The sequence below is a fragment of the Lygodium microphyllum genome, chromosome 10 (assembly GCF_053477565.2).
Source record: "Lygodium microphyllum isolate KBCC chromosome 10, Lygodium_microphyllum_v1.1.10, whole genome shotgun sequence".
NCBI lineage: Eukaryota > Viridiplantae > Streptophyta > Polypodiopsida > Schizaeales > Lygodiaceae > Lygodium > Lygodium microphyllum.
Window position 1 is genome coordinate 97,317,854 of NC_141144.1, and position 17,999 is coordinate 97,335,852.

Below are 17,999 nucleotides of genomic sequence, written 5' to 3' on the forward strand. Positions count from 1 at the left end.
AATGAGTTCTCTCTTGAGTCAACAATAAGAGAGAATTGACCATCCTTGCATGCTAACTCTAGTGAGAGGTCTAATCCTCTCTTCCTCGATCTCAACCCTCTTATGTAGCATCGCTAAAGAAATTTGTTTGTATTTTAAGTGCTAAAGAAAATTGTTAATCAAAGTGACCAAATATGGGCATAGGATAGCCCCAAAAATCATTCTTCTCTCTCTCTCTCTCTCACATTGTCATTCTCACTATCTTCACACTGTTGAGTTGATGATGAGAGAGAGAGAGAGAGAGAGAGAGAGAGAGAGAGAGAGAGAGAGAGAGAGAGAGAGAGAGAGAGAGAGAGAGAGAGAGAGAGAGAGAGAGAGAGAGAGAGAGAGAGAGGGGGGGGGGTCATCAAGTAGGCGATGACAGAGAGCACAAATACCAGACAGACATGAAGATGAAAGAAAAGAGAAGACGAGGGCAGTTCAATGTACCTTTTATTTTTGGTGATGAAGATACAAACTTTTATTTTTGGTGATGAAGATACAAAATTATTTTCTCGATACTTAAAGGATAGCCCCAAAAATCATTCTTCTCTCTCTCTCTCTCTCTCAAATTGTCATTCTCACTATCTTCACACTGTTGAGTTGACGATGAGAGAGAGAGAGAGAGAGAGAGAGAGAGAGAGAGGGTCATCAAGTAGGTGATGATAGAGAGCACAAATACAAGACAGCCATGAAGATGAAAGAAAAGAGAAGATGAGGGCAGTTCAATGTACCTTTTATTTTTGGTGATGAAGATACAAACTTATTTTCTCGATACTTAAAAGGCAGCCAAAAACCCAAAATGGAAACCTTATCATCCACCAAAGTGAGAAAATCTTTTGAAATTCCAAACATAAATCATTTGCTCTTTCATCTTGCACACGCGATCGAAGACGATGGTCTTACACGTTAATTAAATAAAGGGCAGGACCAACAACACCTAAACCTCGGTTTTCGTGGGCATTGTCTTTGAGAGCACTAATCCTAGATTTTGCATGCACTTTTAAGTTTTGACCGAAAACACACTTGCGTGCACACTTGAAGGGTGCGCACCCGTCCGCGCATACGAACACACACATACAGAGACACAGAGAACGACGGACAGCAGACGGAGAAGACACACACACACACACACTCTCAGAGAAACAATCGATCAATCCAACGAACAAACCAAACAGGAAGCACACAAACGCAAACAGACCCACAAGCCAGCGACAGACTCAGACTAACCACCGAACAAACAGACAAAGTCTGTCGTGCATTTTGTTCTCCCTCACTTGCTTATTTGCTTTTATCATCTTCTCCATCTCCACCCATCTCCTGCCACAAACCGTACACCGTATTGATCTGTATTGATGCGTGTAATTGTCTCCTGCGTGTCAATCATTTCATCCGGCCCTTCTATTGCTTCTTCCTGTGGGCCTCCCTCTTGAATAACTCCTAGTTTTCATGTCTATTTAAGCCCTCTTTTCATCGTCTGAACTATTTCCTTTTAATAATCGTTGTTGACCTGTATGATCATCTCAATCCTTGTTGTTCATGGCTATGTAATTCCTCATTTCATCATCTGGAGTTTTTCCTTTCGATTATCCTTGACACATATATGATATGATCATCTCAATCCTTATTTTCCATGGCTAATAAATGCTTCATTTCATCGGCTGAGTTTTTACTTTTGATAATCCTTGACGCATTTGATTATCCCGATCCTTCTTTCTTCCTGATTTGAAGGATCCCCATATCACCATCAGCAATCTCTCTTCCTTTTCTGTTTGCGACCCACATTAACCATCTACTCTTCCCTTTTCACCTACTTGGGGATGTCATGGCCAATGAGATCGAGGGCCTCGAGCAACTTGTGCAGAAAAGAACCTCTCTGTATGAGTACAAGAAGGACTCGCTCAAGAAGGAGATTGATCAGTTGCGCGACTTCTTCATGGCTATGGAGAAGGATCGAGAGCTCCTTGAAGGCCAGATAAAGGCCACCCACATCCTCTGCAAGAAGAAGCTTGTCAAGGCAGAGAAGGAGCTCCACCATACACAGGCCAGGCTGCGCGACACTGAGAATGAGGCTGCTGCCCTTCTTGAGGGCAAGCAACTTGAGATGGAGAGGCTTCAAAAGGAGAGGGATGATGCTGAGGCCCAAACAGAGCACCTTAAAGGTGAATCAGACTTCTTCCGTGGGTATACTCGCTACCTTGAGGAGAAGGTTTGTGTTCTGTTGGCGAAATTGCATGAATATCATCAAGACTTACAAAAGAAGACTGAGGAGATAGTGGAGACAAGAGCTCGTGCTGTGGATGAGTTGGAATGGGTCAAACAGAACATGATCAAGTTTGAGAAGAATCTCATTGAGTTTCATAACACAAACACTCAGGTTTTATTCCGCCTTTTAATAAGCGTTCAGCTCTTAAAACTCTGAATGATAAACTGCTGTAAATCATTTTCGGAGGGCATGAAAAGATGAAGTAGCTAGCCAAAACACTTTACAAAATCTAATAACGCATTATAACCATGGCTGACCATGAAAACACTTTACAAAATTGACAAGGAAGAGTCTAATAATGCATTATAGTCATGGCTGACCATGCAAGGAAATAACAAGTTATATAGCTACTTCACGCCAGTGCTGGCCTACACTGAAGAAGGTAACTGTCAGCAGGTTATTATGGAAACATGCACCACACAGGAGGTTACTTGAGCAAGATCACCATACAGAGACACCATTACACAATCAGCCACACTTTGGTATGCCTCGTGTATGATCCATGTAACCTCATGCTACTTATTGTTGTCACAAGAGTAAGATGCTATAGTCCATGATTCCAGGACATTGGGCTGTCTAGAGATGCCAAGAAGTGAGGCTCGCAATGTGTCTGAACCCCTGAGAAGGGGGGCTTCCCCATTCGCCAAATTAGGTGAATTCAGGACTTGTGTTGAATATGGAGTGGTGTTTGATTTTCCAGAGTGTGCATCATTTTTTGGGGAGTGCCTATCCACATGGGAGAGGTGCTTGACCGTGTGTATAGGCTATGGAGCTATATGGTTTTTGAGAGTTAGGGATTTGCAGGTATTTCTACATGGGTATCGTATCTCTTTCCCTTAGCATGTATTGGCCACATTTTGTTGATATATGTTGTTTGGCAAATGATAGGATGGGGAGTTTAACTTGATGATAGCTCTAGAAGGGGCAAGTTTAGCAGACGTGGAGTCTTCTGGCAAGTATCTAGAAGCACAACAGTGCCACGACCATCCAGATATTACCATTATGGAATTTTCCAATCGAATCTATGATCTTTCATGCTTTTAAGGTATGGGGCTGACACTATAAGCTGAAATTTTATGGAAACATTCATGATAATATCTTCAACATTAGTATCTACCAAAAGTCAAGCAATGCTTATTGCGTCTGAAAGGCGCCCAAATTCAAGAGGTCTAGAAGATGCATTTTTAAAGGGGTAACTTCAATAGGTGTCCATGATCTTGTCATAATGGATAGTTTGTGATGTGGAGTGGTCTTCTTTGGAATTTGCTATCTGTAAAGAAATACTCGTCTAGAGATGACAATCACAATTGGACAACAAAGCACAAACTGATAAAAGAACTCAGTAGGGTTGGGGTAACTCAGAGACAATGAACATTGAAGATGAATAAATGAATAATGAATAAATACACTGCTCAATGCAGCAAACATACTATGCAAAGTGAATACTAGCCCTCAAACTCTTGTATCTCTTGGACCGGGGCAAAGAGTGTAGCAGACAGCTTCTGAATATGCTCTAGCAGTAGCAAATGCAGATGTGAGAGTGTTTGGATCAATGCCGAATGAAGCTGGATAGCAGAACTGTAGGTAGCAGGCTGGAAAAGTGCCAGAAGATGCATGTGGCAGCAACTGACTGAAAATGCAGCAAATCTGATTATGTGGCAGGCTATACGGCAGGGCTGGACAGTAAATGTGGATGTTGATGGTGACATCAGCACTCAGAGACAGCTACACAATGTAGAACTTAGGCTGAAACAAGTAAATTAGTTGCCGGAAAGTCATTGGAACAGCTACTGCCCTGGTTAGGACTGCCCATGATGCTATCACATGATGCCAACAAGTCCAGAACTTATTGTCGTCTGCATTAAATTATGTCTCCCTGACACTGACAGCTCTTCCAGGCTGTCACCTGCAGAGAAATGTCCTCCAGATCAGTTGGCAGCTCTTGAGGGATACTCAATTGGTTGGAAATGGCTTGCAATTCACTATAGCAGTAATGGCAACCTCTCTCCTCTGTCTCTCTCTTTGCATCCACAAAGTTGGAATGAGCTCCTCTGCCTCCAACAGCCTTTTCCCCACTTGCTTGGGAAATTTTTGCCAAGTGCCAGCCTTCCTAATCTATATTTCAGCAATTTTCAGCTATTTAATTAATTAAAAAAATTGATTACTTTTAAAAACTAGTTTAGCCCTTTGACCTTGCCCATAAAATTGATTATACCCATCCACAATTTAATTAGCTAGGCCATTTTGATCCCCGAGTGGTCCTATGCATTATTTGACCCTTTTTGTGGCCATGAGTGTGTTGCCTCAATCTTTGCAGGATCCATGTGAATACCATTAGCTAATACAATGTGTCCTAAAAAGTAGGTCTCATGCAAAAAAACTTAGTTTTCTTGTTATTAATTACGAGCTGGTGCTTATGTAACTCATTGAATACAGTGTCCAAATGCTTCCTATGCTTTGTTTCATTTTTCAAGAATACAATTATGTCATCAAAGGATGTGACCACAAATGCCTTATGTCGCCTAAAGGTGCAATCTGTCAACTAACTAAACGTGGTAGGAGCATTCATAAGTCCTAAAGGTATGACAAGAAACTCATACAACCAAAAGATGTCGTGAGAGTTGTCTTTGGAACATCCTCTATGTTAATGTGAATTTGATGATATCCACTTTTCAAATCAATATGGCTGAATATTGCTGTCCCTTGCAATCTATCTAAAACGTCATCAATTCGAGGGACCAGAAACCGTTTCTTCATCATGATTTTGTCCAAAGCATGATAGTCAATGCACATATGCCACAAGCTATCCTTTTTCTATACCAAAAGTATTGGAGAGCAAAAGGGGGATAAGTTGGGTTGAATAAACTTTTCTAACAGCTCATTCACTTGACTCATAATTCTCGCTGGGCTGCACTCATCTCTATAAGGTGGCTTATTAGGAGATCTAATGTTTGGGATCAAATCTATTCCATGATCTTTAGACCTTTTAGACGGTAGTTGCCTTGGAAGTGAAGCAAATCAATCAATGTACATATTTAGAAATGATATGTGATCTTTATCCATCTTATTGACTTCCCATCATTTGTAGTATCTTAATCCTTAACAAAACCAAGTACGTGAAAATATGATTTCTTGTTACTTTTAAAACAATAGATGTAGATACAATAGGGACTGATTTCCCTTTCAGTTTTACATTAAGGATGTGGGTCTTGCCCTTATGTTGTAAAGCAATCACTTTGTCATGGGAGTCAATAACTGCATGCACTCTATGGCACCAAGGCATACCAATCAATACATCACAACTCATGGTGCAAATGAAAAAATCTTCACTGTCCACATAACTTTGACCATGTAAGCAAAGTTGCCCAATGAGCTATGTGATAGGCTCTGCATGGACTTGTATACCATTCCAATCTCTCCTATGGGTTTCATCTCATCCTCTCTGATGCCTAGATGGGTTGCCATATCAGTGGAGATAAATTTGATCCTTGTTCCATTATCAAACAATATGAATGCATACCGGTCCCTAATTTTCCCCCATACTCTACAAAGCTTAGTAGCATCACCATTGACCACATCAGGTACCAAAATAGTTAATGTTGTGGACCTCTGGGTGGTAAAGGTGGATTTTGAAATTGAGGTGTAGATGTAGTAGATGTGAATGTATGAAATTGAATTTTTGATTTTAATGGTTGAAATTGAAATGTGGAAGATGATGAAAAAGATCAATGAGATGTTTTACCAACTTCAAAATGACCTTGGGAGCCAAAATTTGAAGGAAAAGGAGATGAAGGAAAGGGATTACCTAATTTTTTTTTAGAAGCATCTCTTCTCGTGTTTACATACAAAAATTGGTCCTCTTCAAGACTTAAATTGTAATGAATAATTTGAAGACTTTCCTCATTTTGATGTTATCCAAATCTTACTTGAAAGTGGAAACATTAGGAAATGATGGAGAAGTAATAATAAATCTATAGTAGATGGAGGAGAAGAGAGAGTAGACTTGAGAAAGTATGCTTATACTTTGTGCTAGTCTCTCCAATAAGATGGCCAAATGGAGGTTTCGATGTTTATGCAAAAGCAATAGATCTGTGTACCAAATCTAAACAAGAATAATCAAGTTTACATTCTAGTTGTTGTTGAGCCCGATACATAAGGACAAGGTCGTACTTGGCTCGTGAGATCTCATATGGTTTGTGGACTCCATGGTAGTCCAATGTCTCTCTAGTGTCGGAATCTTGCGGGGCAAGCTATGAAGTCCACTCTTGCTCAATTCTCAGAATAGGATGTTCTAGAGACTAAAGTGGTGAGGTAGTGTTTGAAGTCATCTTCCCTCTAGGAACCTATTTTTGATGATGAGGTTTCCAATCAAAAGCCTACGTTTCTTTAGTGAGTACCTAGCTCTAATACCATGTAAAGAAATACTCATCTACACATAACAAACATAATCGTAAGACAAAGCATGGACTCATAAAAGAACTTCGTAGGGTTAGGGTAACTTAGAGACAATGAACACTAAAGATGAATGAATGAATATTGAATAAATACAATGCTCAATGCAACAAACACACTATGCAAAGTAAACATTGAACCTCAAACTCCCGTGTCTCTAGGACTAGGGTAGAGAGTATAAGCTGGAGAGTACGTTGTACTTTGATGGACCTTGACACACAATAGACAGGCTGTGGAAGTGTTTGGTAGTCACAAACACAGATCTAGGAAGTCTTGATCAATGCTAAATGAACTCAAATAGAAGGTAGTTGATTGGAAAAGTGTTATAATATGCAGATGACAGCAGCTGGAGTGGAAATGCAGCCTACAATGATGACATGGCATGGTGGACTCTAAACATAGATCAGATGATGACATCAGCAATAAATGCAGCTAGATATGGAGTGAGAAGCAACAAGTGACACCCAAAGAAAGGCAAGCTGTAACAGGTGGAACAAGAGCAAACACAGCTTGTCAAGTGAAGAAGGTTGATCACGAATCACCAATAGGAGGGGAGTGTTTGGACTTTGGAATTAGGTGCCAATAGTAAACAACAACTTCAACTGAGACATCCTTTGTAGACGGGTGTGGACAATAGAGACATGCGCCAACAATCTACAAAATAGAGTTAGGTTGAGTGGTGGGTAGGCTGTCTATTTCTAGAAGTGTGGATCCTCCCAAATTAGGGTTTAGCTTATGGGACACAAACACTCTCTAGGAACACACATCATTTAATGAAACTTTTGGTATAATTGAGTTTTGGGGTTGTAATAAAGAGCTAAGTAGTTTATAATGCATTTTTGAAGCTCAACACCCTATACTCCCAATAGTCAAAAAAGGGCAAGAAATAGACCTCCCAATGGCTAGAAATGGCTAATTTCTGAAATAGGTGCATTTTTAAAAACTAGGTAATGGCCAATTTTTGAGACTAGTCCAAACCGTACAGATCTTGGACAGATCGGACGGATTTGACCATATTGGATGGATCGGATGGGATGGTCTTGTTTGTGGATGGAATGCAACCCTTATAATGATCATGCAATGCAAAGGGTGAGTACACAAGGAGAAAGGGAGGCCAGTGCTGAAGGTAGTGCCAAAACATATAGTATACTAAGTGAAGGGTAGGAGTTCCTTCTCAACCATGGATATTGATATTGAAGGAGGAAGAGGAACTTGATGTTAGGGTTCCGAGAACCACGAAAGAAGATGCAGATGAAGCACCCAAGCTTGAAGAGCTAGGGAGAAGCAACCATTGTGATAGTATCAAGAGGTGCCTGAAGTTTCCTTTGGGGAGGGGAAGTCTCCATGTTGGTAGAGATGCTAGTATAAGTGTGTGGCTACCATTGTGCACATCCATTAACATGTCTCTGACAATGAAACTCATGGGGAGATAGAGAAGTGTCCTAAGTGGGGGTGCATTAGCCTTTAGGAGGCCTTGGAATAGTGGCTAGAAGTGCTTGTGGTGGAAAATCTAAAGTTGTGTGGTTAGCAGACCACTCACCCAAATCTTTAGGTGTCCTGTAAGGCAAGGAAGGAGGGGATTATCCATATGCCACATATCCAACGGTCCACCATTGAGGTGGTTGTGTACTAGAAGCAAGAACAATCCGTGTAAAAATTGGAGAACCCCTCTTAATTGTCCAGTGTAGAAATTGGAGAAGGACCCCCTCTCGACTATCCACGGGGATTACCACTTATGGATGCTCTTGAGGCCTGTTGGGGATTCTTAGCTAGAAGACCATAGGCCTTAGAATGACAATCCTCATCTACATGGTGCCCGAGCACTAGCAATGTATACAAAACCTATTTTTTTAATGAAGTTTCTAACATATGGATTTAGATTGAGGTATTTTTGTGGACTTGATCATGTAGCCTTGTGTAATTCAAGAACTAAGATTCAAACTCATAGAAGGTTGGCAGTTGGGATAATGAAATGATGTACTACATAAAGCAGAATTATTTAAGAGATAGCTTGTTTAAGAAAAATGTGCTCTTGCAGCTCATAATCAAGATTGATGTGTTTGATACGATCTTGTGCTGCATAGTGGTCAAGTCTCAAGAAGATGACCCCAATGTTTGATGCTAGGGAAAAGTGTTATAACTGTGAGTGAAACTCAAGAAGTGACCCCTACATTAATTCGACATTTGTTGTAGCATTGCAAGGTCTCCATTGATGGATGTGGTTAGTGTGAGCTAGTTGGCATGGGCTCTAAACCAACTACTAGGTCCCAAAGACACTGAAGGCTGAGACTTAAGCACTTGTAGCATAATGTTAGACCAAATGGTGAAATTTAACTTGTTAAAAGGAGTCTTATTGATAAAGATATTCTTGGCCATAGCAACTCATGTGTTAGTACTGAGTGAGGAGTAGTGTGGGCAGGGTGGGGGAATAAAGTACACGGGGGGATTAACCCTAGAGTGCTTACCATGCAAGTGTGATGTGTGCGTAGTGGATCCATAGTTGGGTGCGGATTGATTAGGCATGGTGTCATGGGATTCCTTGCCCATGGTTTAAAAACAAAGCTTTTATCCTTTACATGTATCACTTAGTCACTTGTATCCTAGAAATGCTACATAAAGACTTGCCTAGTGCAATAAATCTTAAACACCTAAGTCCACCAGCATATGACATGGTGTAATAAAGATGGGGCTCTCTGCCTTAAAACACAATATAATCATTATGAGTCCTTGACAAGATGATTGGATTTTGGTTACTTACTTGTATCCTTCCTTGCATTGCTTACATGAAGTTGCTACAAGTTCTGTAAGTCATGGAACATTAAACACGAGAAATATGGTCTCATGAACAGATGACTTGGTAGGTTCCCTTGGGTTATATTTTCTTAGAGCCTATGATGTAGTTGTGTACTTATGATATTCAAGAGTTACAAGTGTATTGACAAGAAAAATCACAAAGAAGATGGAGTTGTCTAAGTTGGCTAAGTGTGGCACATTGTGTTTACCATAGGCTTGCTTATGTGACCTAGTTGTGATTTATTTGAAAAATATGAACCCTCCAATTTTTGTGCCACATTTTACGGGTTTTCTCAGGCTGAAAAGGGGGCATCTTGGATGAGGCAGAAAGCAGCCCATACACTACTACACAAAGGAGATCAAGCCATGTAACCACAAGCAACATAAGAAGACTCTACTTGACATGTAAGTATCTCTCTTTCCATGCATTGACGAAAATGGAAGGCCACTCTTGGTTGTAAGAAACAGGGCAAATGTGTATAAAGAGGAGGGCAGCATCCCATTGATGAAAATTTATGCTCATTGAAGAAGAGGAAGGAAGCTTTGAACATTGTTTGTGTCGATATCTATGAAGTAGCAACTCTCTCCTATCAAGGGAGTCTCTTGTTCCACTTCTTGATCTATATTATCAAGGCTTGTGGGCTGACCTTAAAGGCCCAAGCTTGCTCTTTTATGGGCTAAATCACTGTTTTACAAAGCATGTCTTACACGGTTCAAGTGATACATGTATTTGTGAAGAAGAAGAGAAGGGCAATGTCTCATGTATCTACCTCTTGATGTAGACTCTCTTCTCTATCAAGAAGAGATCTTTGGGAGACATAAAGCTCCGATTTTGGACTGCCATATGCAGCCCAACACTCTTTTTGGGCTGAAATATGTCTCATTGATGCTCCATTTCTATTCTTATGGTTTATGAAGAGAACATGCTCTACTTTCACTTGTAATTGCTGCGTCTAATCACTCTTGCCTTAAAGAGGCATTGAAAGTACTCTTTGAGAGATTATTTGTGTCATTTTGGATTATCCTTGGCAGCCCAAAATAGGATATTCCATAGGCTGAAGGTTTCATGCAATTGCTTTATTTGTGTTACAATGATCTAAGTCATGAATCTCATGATGTTTTCATTAAAAACTAGTAACAGTGATGCTAGTTCTATAACTTTGAATCATTCAAAGGCTGATATAGACGGTCTTCATCTTGATTCTCTGTCTTCATTGTTCTAATCAGTTGAAGAGAGAAAGTGTCTTGAAGATTTTCTTCATGCCTAGACTGAAATAGGCAGCTATATTCATAGGCAAGGAAGGGCAAGACTCTACTTGTATCAATTGAAGTTGTACTCCTGTTTACAAATCATCCATCTTTGTGCTCATAAGTTTCAAGCCCTTTCATCGTCTTAACCCATTTATTCAATTGTCTTATGTATAATTTGTCTTTCCAAGTTAAGCTTAAGTATATGGTGAACTGAAGGTTGTGAAGGTCCTCTTGAATCTATAACCATTCACTTGAATCCTACTTATCTCTTGAAGGCACATCTCCATCTATCTTGTTCAGTTTTCTTGCCAAACCCTTGTGGTGACCTTCAACCCTACGTACTGCGACAACGGGCATGGTAGTTGCATGAGTAGCCCAAGGAGGGTGGATAGACACACTATAAGTGAAGGATGGAAATCCCAGTGTCAAAGTGATCCATGGAGTGTGTGATGGCATACCATAAGAAGAGGATGGATATCCTTGGGTTTGAGAGACGAATGGAATGTGTGGTGGCACTCTCTAAGTAGAGGATGGAAATCCTTCAGTCGAAGGAGCCGTTGATAGATGTCAAGGGGGATTGAGGGAGATAACCCAACATAGCCATCCTAGGATAGACAAATGTGCTCACTTGTAGCTGTGTACAATAGGATGTGTCAATAGGTGGTATTCCTCATAACAATGAACTAGGGTGTAGAGTGGCATTTACCTATGGGTTGCTAACATGTAGAATTGAAAAATAAAAAGTGCTAGGAATGGAAATAGATGATCCTCATCCTATTGTGCTTAATGCAGATGTGGAATTTAAATAAACCTAAGCTATTGAAAGTAGATGAAAGAAAATCTAAGATATTGTAAGTAGATGGAAATTCTAAGTGAAGAAAATAAGAGAGAGGGATGGAAGTGAATTGCAAATGATTACTACCAACTCCATACTCAAATGATATACAAGGCACATGTCAAATATACATGTGGATGTACGTTTGCTTTGAAAGCATCCTTGATTAACATTTGATTTTTTAAAACTTGTCAAGATCCAGATCATGCATACTAGACTAAGAAACAAGGGTTTTGTTTTAAAGAAGATGGATCACCAATCATCTCCAATGCAACATGTCCTCCCTAAGCGAAGAAGTGGCCAGCCTCACCAACTAATTGTGACTGATGTGAAAGGCTCCTAGGAGTGTCTGGATAGTTGTGGGAATATTTGATACACATGAATTCATTGAACTTCCCTTCCATCATGAGCTCTACGTCTAATAAAGAAGGTGAAGAAAAAGATGATGTGTTGTCCTCATTGCATTTGCATAGCTTGCCCATTGGCATTATTTTCTTTTGGTCATCACCAACATTTGATGCAACTCGAGGCTGTATGGCTTTTCTTTGGGAACTTCTTGCTGTTCCGAAGCTCTAGATGATGACATCTTCTTTTTGCCCTTTCTCTCCTTCTTTGGGAGCTCAAAAATTGCATGAACCAATGATTCTTAGCCAATCAGGCAAAGATATCAGTTGCTATCCTCAGCTGAGCCTGAAATTGATCATCATAATCTTCATCTCCTTGCTGGTCATCAGCTTTTTGCGGCCTTGAGGGACCTGCTTCTTGGTCTAAATCAACACTCTCTAGTTACTGCCCATGCTATGTGCCCATTCCAAGATTAGGCATAACATTTTTTAGAATGCTTTGTGAACCTTCAAATTGTGAGATATCATCATGACTTGAACCCAAATCACTCTATGATGACATGCTTGTTGTTTTTGCACTCAGCTGATCACAATCTCAACAGAATGCAAGTTCTTTGACTCACACAAAAGTGCCTCAAGCCCACCTACTCAAAGAAGTCAATGTATCCCAACAACGGAACCATGAAACCATAGTTGGATTCAGATGTGTATGATTGATCATACCAGATGTCTGAAAATGTCTGTATGATAAGGTATGAAATGCCATTTCATACTCCACATTTTTTAGGTTATAAATTAAAAAGGCCATGACTGCCCCAGTTTGATGGTTTTTCCTTGGCAACTTGTTTGTGGCAATTTTGGCCTCTGTTTTCTGCATTTTTCCTGCGTCTGTAGCTTGCGTGGTCAACTCTCAGCCTGTACGTGTGCAACCAGCAATATTCAGACTTTAGTCTTCAGTGTGTGTAGAAAATCAGCTTGGGAACAGTGTGCTCAACTTGTGTAAAAATAGGGTAGTGTGTGCAGACTGCAATGTGCTCACTGCTAAGTACTCAGCCCATCCTCTCTCTCCCTCTGATCTCAGTTTTTCAGGTCAGCATGGTTTGAAAGCAAGGAAAAGAGTGGCAATTTGTCACTGAATTGCAGAAATTGAAGAATGGACAGCGTATTTTGCAGTGCTAATATTGTTCACACACATGGAATGGTGGCCCTGCTTATATTAATGTCCACATCTTGGCGTTGAAGGGACTTGGGGTTAATAAATTCTCTAGTGCACCTTAAGATGTAAAAGGTGCAGTTCGTAGATTGCATGTAAGTGCTCCCATGAATTCATAGGATGCATTGGATGCAAAGGTTTCTAGTTTGGGAGATGCATTAGGAAGTGCTAGTGCCAAAGTGGTTGCTTGTTCCTCTCAAGCTAGTGATGCTCATGGAATGATGTCTAAAAAGTGCAAAGCTAATGCTAGGGAAGGTCCTTTGTTTCAAAGTTGGGACATACAAGCAAGGAAAGAGGGATCAATCACCCTTTAGGTTCTTTTATGCAGAGGGTATTCCTCATTGAAAGATGAGGCCTTACTTTCTTGACATAGTGAAGGAAATTGGAAATGTTTGGCCCAAGCTTCAAGGCCCCTTCATACCATCACTTGTGCACTAAAGAATTGGATGATGAGGTCAGATGTGTGCAAAGATGCACGTCATCAACCCGTTATCAATGTAATGGTTTCATGCATGTTTGGTTCCACATTCTTGTGATCAGGAGAGTAGCCATCATTGTCATTATCATGAGTGACTACATTAACCTCTTCTATTTTCACATTGCTCTTTTTGATAGGCTGGCTGTCCTTGTTTTCAGCCTTGTTGGCCTCATTGTTTTGGTTTTTGCTCTTCTCTTTCTTCAGCTGAAAGCAATCCCTTTTGTAGTGTCCCTTTTTGTTACAATGATGGCACTCCACATTCTTTCCATGAGATTCGCTGTGTGCTTTGTTTTCAGAACTGCTCTTATGCTGAAATCTGCCTCTAGTGTGTAATGTAATGCATTTGAAGATTTGTTTGCTGAGTTATTCTGCCTATTGAGTTCTTCCATCAGCAAAGAACTCTCCACATTAGAGTATAATAGCTGAGCATTCGAATTACTCAAAGCTGTCCTGAAAGTATCCCAACTTTCAAGTAGAGTGCATAGCAAGAAGGTATCTTTGAACTCTTCATCAATATGAAAATCCAAAGCAATCAGCTGAATGAAAATTGAGTTAAACTCATTCAAATGTACAAACATGGTTGTACCCTCTTTCATGCGAAAGTCCATCAGTTTTTTCAGCCAATAAACCTTGTTGGCTGTACTTTTCTAAGCATACAATTCTTCAAGCCTTTGCCACATTGCATATGTTGAATTTAGCTTCTCAATGTTGAAGAGCAAGTTGTCTAACACTGAGAGCTCAATGGTAGAGCGAGCAAGCTCGTCTAAGTCATCCCACTCGTCTTGTTCCATGTCTATTGGTTTGATTCCCTTTGTTTTGATGGGCTTTATATGTTTCTTCTACACCAAGACATTATAGCATTGTTTTTGCCAGGTTGCAAAATTATGGGCACCCTCAAGCTTCTTAATGTGCAAAAGATTACTGCTGTCACTGTTTCCAGCCATAATTTGCAGTTCCAAATTGACTAACCAGTCACCAAAGGCAAGCCCAAATATGACACAAGTGACTACAGTGCACAAGAATACTAACCAGCAATGAAAAATCTCAAGATTGCAGAAATTGTCAGATCTGCAAATGAATTTTCAGAATTAAAAATGTTGTTTGCTGCACTCCTCAAGCAATTTTTGACACGATTAGAGACCAATTCAATAGTTACATGTGAAATCCCCAAAATTTCACTGCAATTTCGGCTCCAAAGGCATTCCTGAGCAGCAATTTGACAATTTGGGTCAAAAGTCCCAAATTTTTTGAGAATAATCTGTTCAAAATTGCATCAATTCAAGTGCCCAAGTGCATATACTAAGCAATTCTTGCACAAATTGATGAAATTTCACAAAAGCCCCAAATTTTTCGGGTCCAGTGTACACAAATTTAATTGAATTTGAAGAAATGTCACTGAAATGTGAAAAGCTCCAAAATTTTAAGGGCAATTGTGCACTAATTTCGCAATTTTTGAGTCAGATTGTCCAATTCTGCATTAAAATCCGCAAATCCGAGAAAAGCCCAAATTTTTGGGTCAAAATTGCACATTGTGCTTATGTATATGAACGCCTGGCAAAGGGGAGAAGGAAAAATTTCAAGAATTTCACAAAGTATTTGACAAAAAAGAAGACGTCTATCGAATCTCGGACTCGACGTGTTGACCTGTTCGAGTGTCCTCAACTCCGCTTGCCTGCGTGTGCCATCAATGCCTGCTCGCTTGTGCTGTTAGCTCGCCTGCCCGCGTGTGCCTTCAGCACATCACGTCAATGCTGTTCATCCTGTCTGCCTGTTTCGTCAGGTTGCAGCACGTCCATCCTGTCTGGCGCGTGTCTGCACGCGAGTCTGGTTATGTTTGCACAGGTCGAGTGTAGATTGTGTTGAGGCTGATCACTCCAACCTATCGCTTGTGCGGCTACCTCTCCTACACCTGCCGAACACTGATGACTAGTGCTTGAAGTTCTTGCTCACTTGTCACATGGCCCAACGACCGTCACTGGCTTTGGGAAACATGCACAACTTGTGCACTTTGATACCAGTTTGTTGTGCACTTTGATACCAGTTTGTTGCATAGGTTGTGCGCAAGCTAAGCTGAGAGTGAAGAGAGTTGAGAGCAGTAGAGTGAGAAGAGTGAGTACGACACTTGATGTTTGGTACAAAGACTTGTGTACCACATTTTAGGTTTTGAATATATATAAAGTACGAAGTTTAAGGGTGCGTTCACACCCGAACACGGTAAAAAAAAAGGCATGGTAAGCCTTTATTCCCAACAAGCTCTTCCTCGTGAGAAATTTGAAGCATTTCGCAATGCTTTAAATTTGATCTCCTTTGGTGGCGGATGACCGTTGTATTTTGATCACTCTTCACTCTAGGGGGGTTTGTTGGGTTTCACTCACACCTATGCTCACAAAGGAGTGTCGGTGTTCTCAGTAGGATACTGGGGCACTTTTTACTCTCCGTACGAGAGGGCTTTCCCCCCGGATTTATCCTATTTATTTTATGTACCTATGTTACATATTTTCCAGCACTTATCGTGTTGCACACACTTCGGTTGTGAACACCCTCTTACAACCCTAAGGTTTAAGGGTTGTACCTTGTACTTTCATCTTACACTTTCAATCTATTGCATTGGGTGTCATGCTTCCACTCTCCACATTGTCTACTCCACTCTTAGCTGAGCTTCGATCCACTCAATCTCTCACATTGCCAACCAAGGCTGCAATTACAGAAGCAAACAAATCTTTGCGAGATGTGATGTGCTTGGAAGCACCACAGTCAAAAAACCATGTGTACGCATCCTTAGTAGAGCTAAATGCTCTATCAGCCCAGGAAGAGTCATAGCTACATGTATTAAAAAAATAGTCCCTATCTACAACAAAGGATGCGAACTCAGTAGTAGTAGAAGGTGCATAAAAAACAGATATCCCTGACTCCTTCTCCTTGGCTATGCGCTTTCTACATTTAGTAATGTAGTGTCCTGGCTTCTTGCAATAGTGGCACTTGCCCTTCTTGGCTTGTGTGCCCGCTGTTTCTTATTGCCCTGTGAAGTACATGAAGTCCTAGAGCTCTGTAGAGCATTCTTTGCTTGGCTGCTCTTGCCCTTCTGTCTTGCCGTAAAAGCCTGCTCAGAGGCTACAACATCCACACCACTGTTTTTTCTTGTTCGCTCCTCCTCTAAGAACAAACTGACCAGTTGAAGGAAAGTAAGTGGCTGTGGGCAAATCATCATGATGAGGTTCAAGGCCGTATGAAAGGCCAAGTACGAGGGTGGCAATGAATTCAAGGTAGTAGACATCAGCTGCGCATCTAAGTAATACTCATCTACATTCATAAGTTGCTCACACAAGTCTTGAATTTTATTTAGATGATCCTGCATAGAATTACCCTCATCCATCTTCACTATCTCAAGCTCTTTCTTCAAGAAAGAGATGCACGTCTTATTCTTGCCAGCAAACATCTACTCTAAGGTCAGCCAGGCTTCTCATGAAGAAGCTACAGACCGAATGTGAGGGATGATAGACTGCTGAACTGCCAATGCAATTAGCGGCAAAGCGTGTGCATCTCGTGTATCCCATGCTTTTTGTGTTGCCGATCTTTGGGGAAGTGGCTGAGCTGTAGCGGATTGAAAAAGCTGAGTTGCCCATTGTTCACGTCCTCTTGGAGGAGGAGTAGTAGGAGCCACAACTTTGGGCCTAACTTCTTCACCGCGGACATACTCCCAAAGATTCTTTGCAATCAGCACATTCTTCATCATGAAGGACCAAAGGGAATAGTTGTTACCATCCAACCTATTCTCCTTGGCTACATAAGTAAATACATCACCTCCTTGATTTCCCATGATAAATGATGCTAATCAGAGAGCAAAAGAGCAATGTCTCAAGCTCGACCAACTTGGAAATTTCAGAATTTCTAGAAATTACAGCAAGTACTTTGCTGTAATTAGCAAATTTAAGCGCAGTCTATCAAAACTGTCTGAAATGCATGCTGTCCAAGGTGCGATAAATGCTCAGCAGCACTGAAAATGCAGAAGCCCCAAAATTTCTTGTATCAAAATGTACAAAATCAGTCTATTTCTGACTGTCACAAATGTACATGTGTCAATCATTGAGCTAACTGCAAAAGCCCCAAATGTTTGACCCAAAATGCACAAAAATTGTGTTGTAATTGTGTCCCAGACACGTATTGGAACTGAGAATGCTTGCCCGGGCAAGAAGCCCCTTCCTGAGAAGTGAATCTGAATTAAATACTGATTTTAAAAAAAATAGCTCCGATTCTGAGCTGTGGTGGCAGACCTGGTGGTGCAGGTAGCAGCTGGAGGTCGAGGGTTGGACTGGTGGGCACAGCCGGCGGTCAAGCGGGCTGGTTGTGCA

At 40.8% G+C, this 17,999-nt stretch overlaps 3 protein-coding genes across 8 annotated transcripts in view; 2 read left to right on the forward strand and 1 right to left on the reverse strand.

Moving 5' to 3' along the window:
• LOC148030320 (uncharacterized) overlaps positions 1 to 17,999 on the reverse strand; it is an 82,312-nt gene that overhangs the window by 19,648 nt on the left and 44,665 nt on the right. For 3 of the 6 annotated variants that reach the window (XR_015692171.1, XM_087686624.1, XM_087686628.1), the window contains one exon: positions 4,021 to 4,399. The exons of the other annotated variants lie outside the window; for them this stretch is intronic. Coding sequence is in view for 1 of the 3 variants with exons in the window: in XM_087686624.1 (XP_087542750.1) it covers positions 4,238 to 4,399 (162 nt within the window). In the remaining 2 variants the exon portion in view is untranslated. Of the gene's footprint in view, positions 1 to 4,020; positions 4,400 to 17,999 lie in introns of those variants that run through there. 6 annotated transcript variants of the gene reach the window in all.
• LOC148030321 (uncharacterized) overlaps positions 1,831 to 17,999 on the forward strand; it is a 60,697-nt gene continuing 44,528 nt past the window's right edge. The window contains exon 1 of the mRNA XM_087686620.1: positions 1,831 to 2,395. Within this exon, the coding sequence (XP_087542746.1) occupies positions 1,844 to 2,395 (552 nt within the window). The 5' untranslated portion in view covers positions 1,831 to 1,843. The remainder of the gene's footprint in view (positions 2,396 to 17,999) is intronic.
• On the forward strand, positions 2,867 to 3,735 carry LOC148030322 (uncharacterized). The gene is made up of 3 exons (XM_087686621.1): positions 2,867 to 3,088; positions 3,173 to 3,329; positions 3,706 to 3,735. Exons 1-2 carry the CDS (start codon positions 2,867 to 2,869, stop codon positions 3,326 to 3,328), a joined length of 378 nt encoding a protein of 125 aa, XP_087542747.1. The 3' UTR covers position 3,329; positions 3,706 to 3,735.

Bases quoted from the DNA above. Each gene is read 5' to 3' on its own strand.
- LOC148030322 (XM_087686621.1), top strand. From the start codon at position 2,867: ATGCCAAGAAGTGAGGCTCGCAATGTGTCTGAACCCCTGAGAAGGGGG. The intron at 3,089-3,172 runs GTATTTCTACAT...GGCAAATGATAG, and splicing joins TGAGAGTTAGGGATTTGCAG to GATGGGGAGTTTAACTTGAT.